The 11,512-nt window shown below is 49.3% G+C and overlaps 1 protein-coding gene across 1 annotated transcript in view; it reads left to right on the top strand.

Moving 5' to 3' along the window:
- Positions 1 to 819: 819 nt before the first annotated feature.
- LOC125946755 (uncharacterized) overlaps positions 820 to 11,512 on the top strand; it is a 76,023-nt gene continuing 65,330 nt past the window's right edge. The window contains exon 1 of the mRNA XM_049670718.1: positions 820 to 1,150. Within this exon, the coding sequence (XP_049526675.1) occupies positions 920 to 1,150 (231 nt within the window). The 5' untranslated portion in view covers positions 820 to 919. The remainder of the gene's footprint in view (positions 1,151 to 11,512) is intronic.

Genomic DNA, 11,512 nt, shown 5'->3' with positions numbered 1-11,512 from the left:
GGTAGGCGCTGCATACTCCGCTGGGGCTCGAGCCGCTGCCACGAAACGGCAGCGGCGACAGGCCGATCCCGAACTTCGGGCTCGCGAAGCCGGTAGCTACGTACCTCAACCTAACGGAAACGACACGAACTGAAAACTAATGGGAAGTTGAGTCGACCCCAAGGCTGCTTCGCATACAGATCAGGGTTCCCCTATGGGAAGATGGTGTAATTTTTTCCGCCGTGCGAAAGGCCGTGGGGGGGACAGGAGGGAGGGAGAGGAGGCCACGTTTAGCTGCGGCCCCAAATGCATATTTATATAAAAACGTTGCGAGGCGAGGTGGGTAAGCTTTCCGACGCAGCTCGACGAGTGTCCCATTCTGATCTCGTCGAAAACTTCCGAGCCACCGCCCCCAGAGGCACCGGCAACAGTCACCAACGCCGCGCGCGTTAGGTGCGAACGCCGGCAAAACATAGAGAAAGAAATAACTTTTTTTTCTTTCTCTATGGGCAAAACGCCGACAGCGTTGACAACAGTTCTTGCGCGTTGCTGGTGCTGCTGCATGTCCAAGTTTATACAGCAGATAAAACTACTATCCTTACTCCGTATAGCTCTCTACTAATTTGCTATCGCAATTGATGCTTCGCCTTCGGGTGAAACTGCGTCAATTCTTTCGTAGTCGTCATCGTCCTTATTATCGTCCTCCACGTATCATCATTATCAACAACACCACAGGATAGGGAGAAGAGACAGAAGAAGAACGAGAAGAGCTCGCACAGACGCTAACGTTCGACGCTCCCCCACTGCGACGGGCGTTTTCAGTTCCTCGTCGTGCTGGAGACAACTGCAGCGCGCAGGCACAAATCCCACCGCAATTGTCATCGTTGCGGCAGCTCTGCCTGACGTTTTCCGACATCGCCAGCAGCCAGCCGGCACCACCATGGAACCCGAGGTGCAAGCACGGGTCGGTCTTCCGGTAGTGCTGGTCAACCGCGATGGCCTGTACGTGATCATCGCCGTGCTGGGCGTCTCCATCCTGGGATGCGCCTGCGTCCTGACCTACTCGCTCGGCAACTACGGCAAGCTGATGAAGTACGCCGAAGAAGTACGTAACTACATCTTCCACCGTGATACCAAGGCGGCTGTCAAAGAGCATAGTGGTGGCAAGCAGGTGACTGCCGCTGGCGGCACCGGGCCGAGTGACGCCCGCTCGGTGAACGTCAAGATTCCGATGCCGAACGCTTCGGCGAAGGGGTCGACGGTAGACGCGGGACCGTCGCTCGGAGCAGGGCCCAATAACAACGACTACGCCTCCGTGGTGCGGAGCGTCAATGCCACGTTCGTCGTTTCAGCCAAGCAGGAGGAGTACGGCGCGGCCGCGGCTGACCTGCAACTCTGGAACGCTTCGACTGCGTGCTACGGTAGCGGCAACGACAGCTCATCGTCTGCAGTTGCCGCAACCGCACGCTAGTGTACTACCACCATCGTGGCTCCCAACATCGGCTGGAACGACATGCGTCACAGATGGTGACTGAACATAAGGTTTTTTTCTCGCCCACGAACTGATACTCGCCTACATACGGCTTTCCACTGGAGTGACAATGAACTTCGTAAATAAACGAACCAGTGTAGGACAACGACTATGCGAGTGGGACGCCTGACCAGGACAGCAGAACGTTCCTTGAGCTGTCATCAGTTCTCATATGCAAGCACCGCGTCACCACATTGTGTCCCCTTTCACTTACATATTTGTGTACTTTCGATGCGCTGTGCTTGATGTGTGTTTGCTTTGATGAGCAGGTCAATAAAAGTATTGCAATATTGTTTCTGGTTGGTGATCAAATGTACCTTTTATCACAAAAAATAATAATAGAGACAGTGGAAACATAGGACAAGGTGCTTATTCAAAAATACGATGACTTTCGTTGAAACAGCTTCACGGATACTATCGGTTAGTTGTTTTAGGATTAATCTAATACTTAAGAATCGCAAATGAGAGATCGCAGTGTGCAATAAATAAAGAGGCGGACATCACATGCGCGACATATCGCAGTGTCTATGTCATTCATTGAAATCTTGATTTTAAAATACTATTTTATTTATGCACTTTACGGCACATGTTGTAACTGCGAAACTAAAGGCGAGCAGTAGCGATGTGAAGTTTGCTTGGAAACATGGTATGACTTGTACCACGTTCGCTGTATCTGGCCTGAAAGTGGTCTTTGAATTGCGTTTCGAAATGCAACTGCGTCTTGAAGTTTGCGATGATCTTGACTTTAATGCAAATGCCTTTTAACAGCGGAGCTGTTTAAGCCGGGCGTAATGCATCAACCGCGAACAGAAAATGTGGTCTGATCCTGGCGCGCGCGGTCGTGCAGAATGGGTGCAAGTGCAATGGCACGTGCCCATGTGAACTAGCAAAGCTGAACCTGGCTAAGTCTAGTTAAGCATGGTTGGAACTACTCAATCTTAGTCAGTCATCGATAGCCAATCGATAGCCAATCAATAGCTAATCAATAATTGATCAATAATAAATGAATTCCGGAAAAATTATGGGAATGACTTGGCAGTGCTAAGCCTAGCCCAAATACGTGGCCAATACCTTGCGATAGCCAATCGATAACCAATCAATAGGTAAAAAATAATCGATAAATAATCAATAAATTCCTTAAAACATAACCCACAAGGCCAGGACGAGCTAGGTGCCCATCGGCTCCATTCGCCGTCGTCGTCGCCGTCGCCGTGAGGTTCCGTATGACGTCAGCGGCAATAAAATCGTCGCCGCGCTCCGGACGCTGTATGTGCGAGTGAAAGGGAGCTCCGGACGCGCGCTTTCACGGGGAGCGAACGCACGTCGGAGAGCAAACACGCGTTCTGCGCCGTGCTCCCTGAAGGGCTGCAGAATTAAGCGTCTCTTTCCTCCTTTCCATATATAGAGAGCAAACGCAACTTTTTCCGTCGCGCGAAAGGCTGTGGGGGAACGGGAGGGAAGGAGGGGAGGCGACATTTAGCGGCGGCACCAAATACGTATTTATATAAAAACGCCGCGCGCGTTCGGTGCGAACGCGGGCAAAACGCCGACGGCGTCCGCAACAGTTCTGCGCGTTGCTGGTGCTGCTGCATGTCCAAGTTTATACAGCTGATAAAACTACTTTCCTTACTCCGTATAGCTCTCTACCAATTCGCTATCGCAATTGGTGCTTCGCTTTTCGGGCGAAACTGCGAGAAATTTTTTCCACCAGTACGCTAATCGTCTCTTGCTTATCTCTACGGCTGATCTATTGATGTTTCCTTCCACTTTAACCCCAAGCGCTTCTGGAAGTTGCACGTTACCTACGGTTCTCGCTGGGTGGATCCCGTCGCATTCCATTAGGATGTGCTGAGTGGTCTCTGGATCTTTACTGCAGCATACACATGCCTCATCTAGTTCCGAATATTTACTCCGGTATGTCTTGGTCCTTAGGCAACCGGCTCGAGCCTCAAATAGCAAGGCACTGCCCTTTGTGTTATCGTACAGATTTTCCCTTCTAATTTCTTTCTTCTCATTCTTGTAAATCTCCATGGTCCGTTTTGTTTCCATTCCTTGCATCCAATTCACTGCGTTTGTTTCTGTAACTTTCTTTCTGATGACTCCTGGCTGTCTATTTATTGTTTCGATTACCCTGCACTTGGTTGCCAACTTTCTTGACCTCTTCCTCCATTCTGTGTCCACGCTTTTCAGGTAGCGATACTTGTGCGCTTTAGCCACCCATTTATATTCATCCGTGTTCCTGAGTCTTTAAAACTATTTTTGCTCTGTGCTTCTCTGACTTCTAAAGAGGCCTAACCCATGTCACCCTGTACTGCCTCATTTGTGGTTTTACCGTGGGATCCCAAAGCCAACCGGCCTACTGACCTTTGGTTAACTTCCAACCCCGACAAGATAGGGATGCGCGGAGGTGGGCGCCATCTGGGGGTGTTGCAAGAAACCCAGCTGCGAGTGCGAGCAACACGATAGCAAGGCCCGGAAAGTCGGGAGAAGAGTCAAAGAAAGCTCCGCTTTAATAATAAAACCTACAAACCGAATATCGTCGTGCTATTGTTTTGCTCCGTAATGTAGCAAGAGAGATGTGCTTCCGTTTCGATCTGCTTGTTTTCCCGTGTCGTGCAGTCGCACGCGCACAGAGCTGAACTATGTCATTTTATACCGTGTTCCAGCACGCGATCATGCTCTGTGAGGTGCATGCGTCTGCCTGAGTGTTCGTGTAGCACTGACTTTTATCTTCACCAAAATAACATTTCATATAGTAAAGTACGCGTGCGCAAAGCTGCGAATTAGTTTTTTTTAATTGGCACCGAGGTAGTATTCAACTGAAAATTTGATAACTAATAGGTGTAAATTTTTTTCTGCTTCTTGTTCCCAGTAGTTCCTTATGGAAAATGCGACGGTGTAAGATTACGCAACGCCTCCACCGCTGTCCGGGTCTATTCTGTTTTATTGTGAAGCATTCCTTGAGTTGCTCCCACCGATTTGCTTACGTCTCTCTGTTTAATGAGCACTCCTTGCGTTCTTCCGAGTTCAGGGTGCAGTTAATTAACATTCTCTACTGGGTGGCTGACGACCACTGGCATCCACGTTGGTCAGGCGTACTTTAGCTGATTATATTGAGCAGGCTGTGAATCCAGCGAGGCCTTGAACTAAGGGCCCTCAACAGGTTCTACTCCCAGCCTCAATAAATGATGGTTTTCTTCTCCTTACACCCCACTTGGAGGTTACTGGCTATATATAGTTTCCATTAAAGGTAGAGAAAACTGTCAGCCCTTCCACTGGGTTGGAGAAGAAAGACTAGCGAAGCTGTACTATGGTGGGATTTATGTATTTCAAATTATGACCTGTAAGATGTGATGGTGTAATTGGTTATTTGAACTATTAAAGAATGAGAAATATATATAATCCGGTGGTTTTAATTTATTTAGTGACCACAGGGACCCTGGCCTTATGGTCGCTACGGTTCACCGCCATAGGGTGTACGGCAAAGGTTGGCACGTTCTTCATAAACACGTCACCAACGCCGCGCGCGTTCGGTGAGAACGGTGGCAAAACGCCGCCGCCGTCGACAGCAGTTCTGCGTGTTGCTGGTGGTGCTACATGTCCAAGTTTATACAGCTCCTCAGAATTGTGAGAATGACAGCCCATAAACCAATGTCATGAAACAAAACACTCGGCAGCGCATGCCTTATTGTTAAATATTCTCAGACTGAAATATTAAAAGTGCGAAACAAAAAAAGACGCAGTTTCGCCCGAAAGGCGAAGCATCAATTGCGATAGCAAATTAGTAGCGATCTATACGCAGTAAGGATAGTAGTTTTATCGGCTGTATAAACTTGGACACATTCGCTTACTAACTGAACTAACAAGGATGGTGTCAGCGCGCACACGCAAACATGAATAGATCACACTCAATGACCGCACACAACTGCTGTCAAAACGCTGGCGTGAGCAAGCGCGCCAGCAGGAGCGAGCGAAGGTTCATGCGGTCTATCGCTTCAACGGAAACTGAGCACCGAAATCACGGCGCTTACAAAGGTAGGAGCCGTGTTGCAGATCGCTCTAAAGATACGGTGCGCGCGACCGCCCGTCGCCGCGCAAAGTACAAGTACGCAGTTAATTGATCGCAGAGCAAAAGCCGCACTCCCTTCCTCCCGCGCTGCCTTCCCGCTTTCCTCCTTTCGCGTGAGTGATTGAGTCGCCAGTTCCCCTAGCGCCCGGTCGCAAGATACGCATTTGGTGCCGTAGTTAGGATGGCTAGAATAGGGAGGTGTGAATACCGGCGGCGCAAGCGTGACCCCTCAGCGCACCGATGCCGCAGGGCGGCGCTGTTGACCGAGGCGCGGGAAGGCACGCAGCCGAAATGAGCGCATCGCCAGCCTCGGGTATCGCGCGCTTTCTGCGAGCGTCATGGAATACGTCTTTATCATGAAATCAACGTTTTATCAGCCCACATCATTACTCCTGCGATCTTTTACGGGCCCAGTTCGCATTGCGTAGATAGATTCAAACGCGTTTTCTTTTTCCCTCCGGATCAGGATCATAGGGGCTGGGGGCTCTGGAATAATTTCAACCACTTCGGGTTCTTTAATGCGCACTGACACCTTAGGTCACACGGGTGCCTTGCATTTCGACTCCCTCAAAATGCGACCATCGTCCTCGAGGTCAGCAGTAATCACCCTATGCGTGCCGTACGTACGACTTGTAAACTGCAGTCATTACCCGATTACTTCTCAACGTACAAACCACTTTTTGCCAGCGCTTGCAGACCTGTAGTATGTCCTTTCGACGCTCAAGTAAGCAATTTCCTATGATTGCAGACAGCAACAGATCTGGTCATAAAATCGTTTATTTAGGTGAGGAAAAGAACTAAGGAAAAATTTGATCTACAACACGCAAGATTTCAGTGCTTTTAGTTTATTCTCAGTGCCCTGCTGAATAACACCTTTAGGAAAAAATGAATCCTTATTACACAATAAAAACGAACAACTGATGCTGTCAGGGCAGCAGAATGCTCTAGGCAACCAATTTTTGGCACATCACCAATTGATCGACTGCATAAACTCTGCCACAGCTTTGGCATGCAAACGAGTGAGTTTGTTTTCAAGGGCATTGACCAGCTTGTAGAATGGTTCTGATGGTTATAAAAGGCCCCCAAGGTCCCTTCTGTTTGTTCTTTAAATTCCACAACGGTTTCATTGCGAAGCTGCCCAGCCAAGTAGATGCTACAGCTGGCAAGTCCTTCTCCAATGAAGAACACTATCATTTTGGTTAACACAACAGGCGCGGCATTTCGTTCACTGCAAACTCTGCAGTCCGGTAACGAGCAATGTTTTGTTTAAACTTTTGCAGTGACCACAGTTCCAAAGGTCGCTTAAGCTCGAAAATGAACAATTCTTCTGCGACTGGATTGGGCATTCCATCCCGTTGTATATTTGCAGCCTCCACATCTGCCGGTGGGCATGCATTCCCCCGTCTTGTCAATAGACAAGCGCCGCTTCTCTTGTAAGATAATAATAATAATAATACTTTATTCGTACTTAGAGAGTCGAATATGTAGTCCAGGCATACAGGGTCACAGAAGGCGGAACTGCCTATACCGGAGTGGTTTGCGTGCCGAACCTGGGACCCGTGGAGCGTGAGACATCTCTTCTTTTTCTTTCTTTCGTCAGAGTCCTGCTAATGTATTTTGGCAAGTTCGGAAGTACTGTGGGCACGGCATCTTCTGAGAGGGCAGGAATGCGAGGTGGTATCAAGACTGCAGTTTCATTAATAAAGTCGCGAACGATAAACCTGAGGCCAAAAGTTTTAAAAAATAACAAAACAGGCGGTGGTGATCAGATTGAACTAGCGTGTAAGGCCTCGAGAATAATACTAGGATGGCAATTTGCAATGCCACGACGATGCTGTGCAACACGCTATGTATCACGAGAAACACCCCAAAACAGGCGACGAGACCACAACTGACGGTGAAGGCACGGAGGCGAGGCGAGGCCGGCAGGCCTCGCGGCTATGCTTACCGCGCCGCGAGCGGTAGCGCCATATTTCCCCTGGTGGCATCGGTGCGCAAGGGGGTCACGCGCGCCCGGAGGAAATCGCCGCCAGTATTCACACCTCCCCATTCTAGCCACCCTACCGCAGCTAAACGTCGCCTCCCCTCCCTCCCTCTCGTCCTCCCACGGGCTTTCGCGCGACGGAAGAAGTCGCGTTTGCTCTCCGCCATGCGTTCGCTCCCCGTAAAAGCACGCGTCCCTCGCGCGCTTTCACTCACACGTACAGCATACGGCCAATGAGAGTTTTTTTCTGCACGCGGACACGACCATCGGAGACTGAGCCCTTAACAGCTTCGCTGTAAAAAGTTACAAGGTAACTTTTTACGTGCCCATGTAAAGCGAATGTTAGGATGTGTGTGACAACAATGAAGATACGATCGCACGACGGCGGAACAATGACAATGACTACAAATATGAAACATGATGACGACGTGCAACAGCAGGTTCGGACACGTACAGTAGAGTACAGGATACGTACACTACATTTATCGCGCTTATGTAAGACCCGTTCTTGAATTTGGTTGTGTGTTTTCCAAATTGCAAGGTACAACCTTCAGTTCTGTTAGAAATATAGTGTCTCGGGACACCTAAGTATGGTACCAATTCTTCTCTTTACCTTGAAGCAAAGATAACAGATTTAACGTCAAGATCTCAACTGCTAACGGTGAAAAACTTTCGTAGCGCGTATCAATCAACTTGCTCGGTATTTCTCGCACACCCGGCACTATTGATTCTGTGTGGCCTTGATTCAAGCTTCCTCGGGTTGCATTTACGTAGAGTCTTTAAACAAAAGTAAATGTTCACCTACGATCAATTTGTTCACCTACGTTCAAACGATGTATTGAACGATTGCAATAGTTGTAAATTTGATAATAAAAAAGTGCTAAAAAATCAGACCCCATAGTTGGACTTTAGAATGAATATTGAATTTTACTTCCAGTGCGCTAGTGTCCACGGACATATCACAAAAGAAGGAGAGATTGGCAATTGGCACTTGCCCTGAATCACTATCATGCAGCTTTGCTATCAGTATTCAGCAATGCACTCCAAAATTTATGCACTTATTTTGGATGCATTCGTTAGCCGCAAAGTAAAAGCGCATAGAGACAAGATAAAATTACTTTGCCGGACTTTCGTTTTCATTGACGCGCGCCAAAATGAACACGTGCATTCAGCCAACAGCGCCATGAAGGTACACAAGAATCTGCAGGTGCAGCGAAATATTGACGCGATGATGACCAAAGGACTGGTGAAAGCTCCAGAAACGCTCCTCCGTTCCAAAGCAGTGGTATATGCGCTACTGATATTCCTTTATTGACAAAACCATTTCAGAGATCGTCACGCCGTTAGCTTTAGAGTTCGTGAGCGAAAATCGATAACATGACGTTCAATCAGCGTCTATGGATCAGCGACCCGTGCTGTTCCTGCTGACGTCGACGGTCACGCTGGAGGAAATCTCGTGCATGGTTGCGGCTTTACCAGCAGAGGAACTGTCACTGGCACCACTCCCACAGCCCGAAGTCGTTGCGTGAAAGTGCTGCGTCTCGGATGCAGCCGTGCCGGGCTCTTCCTGCTTGGCAGCAACGACGAACGGGTCACTTACACTCGGCACCACAGAAGCAAATGCGCTGGTCATTCGTCCCGCTCCGAGCGACGATCCTGCACCAACCGGAGCCTTCGCGGTGACCGAGTGGGCGTCGCTCGTCGCGGCGTCGACAGCAGCAGCCGTCTTCTTGCCACCGCCATGCTCGCCCGCAGTCGCCTTGATCCCGCGGGGTGCGATGTAGTTACGTACTTCCTCAGCGTTCTTCTTCAGCTTGCCGTAGTGGCTGGGCGAGTAGGTCAGGACGCAGGCGCACCCCAGGATGGAGACTCCCAGCACGGCGATGATCACGTACAGGCCTTCGCGGTTGACCAGCACAACCGGAAGGCTGAGCCGTGCCCGCACCTCTGGTTCCATGGTGCCGGAAAGTTCTTCGTGTTGCTGTAAAAACGTCGGGGAGCTGTGACGCCGATCCCAGCGGTTTGCTGCGCCTGGCGCTGTGGAGCAGTCGTCTCCGGAGCGGTCCGTAACAGGAAGTGTCGGGCGCAGTCACGGAGCGTCGGACTTGGGCGTCTGTGCGAGGTCTTCTTGTTCTTCTTCTCTCTCTTCTTCTCGTTCTTACCCACGTTCTTGATGCCGACATCGATTGCTTAATGCATAGTATGTACCCACGACAGCAATCGCAAGCACATCGCAAATAATAATGACTATACTGAAATATAAATATTTGCAACTAAATTGCAGAATACAGGCTTGATTCCAGTCTAATGGCAAGAAATAAATGAGAAAATAGTGAAGGTTTCAAAGAACGCGTGACAAAAATCAACCGCAGTAGAGGCTGCACCTCTATATAGCAACGCAACCGGCTACTCGTTTCAATGAACATGTGACTATCCACGTAGAGGCTAGCGAGCTAATGCATTTCGACTCTTCTGTTGCAGTCTATCCCGAACATGCCCCTCCTTTGGCGACAGATCCATATAGTTTAGTGGGCTGAGGCATCTGCCACCCGGCACACGAGGCTACGGGAGACGATCCCGCGAAACGAACACTTACAGAATAGCCTTCTTATAAATGCACAGCTGGTCGTCCGATGTGAGTGCGCCCGAGCACACGCACGCCAGGAGCCGCGAGTGAGACGCGAGGCAGAGTTCCATCCCGAGTCGATACCGTAAAAACTTACACACACGTACCACAACACTACCTGCTGCGACGAAAAACACTACAACTGCCGCACAGCACTCTCACTCCAGAGAGAACCGTAGTGTAAGGGAAACCACAAACAAATATCCTCACTCGAGTCTATACCACGCTATACACCCTGCGCTGTATTGTTATATATGCCCACGATGAGGCGAAATTTTAATGCTCTAACACATGCAGGGTATCGGCATCAGCAAGCACACCAGACCTGACACCCATAGCACATTCCTCCACACGGCAATCAGAGGCAGCATTATCCACCTCCTACTGGACGAATAAGCTCGAACAGGTTGACCGATCCAGAAGAACAGCGAAGGAGCTACCCACGCTCACTTCAATTGCATGCTATTCTAAATAAAGTTTCTTCTATTTCTCTCTCTCCATATATATATACATGCGTGCTCGAGAAGTGGCTGGCTTACGTGCCTGTGGCGGAGCACCAATTACTCTAGGCCGAAAACGACGCCTCTCCTCAACCACCCAGGCTAAAGTGCTCGAAATGCCAATACAGCTGCGGGAGGAGGTGTACGTCTACTAGACGCGCCAATCTTACTTTTATTAAACAGCGACAGCTGACACGGACGACCTAATCCGTTGGCCGTGTGGGCGCATACAGAAGCTTTAAATAGGACTGTCCCGGATATCGGTACCCGGGGCAGCAAGACTACAGACTCCGGATGCACAAAGCTTTTCATTCGTAAGTTCTCTTTTCCGTTGGTCGTATGCCTTCACTAATAACATGTTCAGCGTCATGATTGGCTGTACTCTTCTCTTAAGAACAGTGATTGCGTAAGAGCTTTTGTAAATATGGGCCCACGTGCTTGATTGTAGGCATTTCGCTCCGTTACTATGTCGTCAAGGAGAGCGTCGATACCACCCTCAATTATATCGCTTAAGGGATTGTCATGCCTGGACCGAATGGATATAGCATGCTATACATTGTCAAACCAGGTTTCTTTCCGGCATATCTACCTATCGCACCAATGATGAGGGCTGATACTGAAGATAGTGCTGCATAAAAATCTTGGCAGAAATCATCTGCGATGACTATCCAAGTAGGTGAATAGCCATAACGTATGCAGCACTGTGTATGTACCACTATTCAATGAGCCGCTTTGACGCGATGTTGGGTCAGTTTGTCAATTGGGTCACTGTCGCACTTGAGTCACTGTGTACCTGGGTATGCGCGGACTTCATGCCAGCGTC

The sequence above is a fragment of the Dermacentor silvarum genome, chromosome 7 (genome assembly GCF_013339745.2).
Source record: "Dermacentor silvarum isolate Dsil-2018 chromosome 7, BIME_Dsil_1.4, whole genome shotgun sequence".
NCBI lineage: Eukaryota > Metazoa > Arthropoda > Arachnida > Ixodida > Ixodidae > Dermacentor > Dermacentor silvarum.
This window is presented reverse-complemented; position numbering and strand designations above follow the sequence as displayed.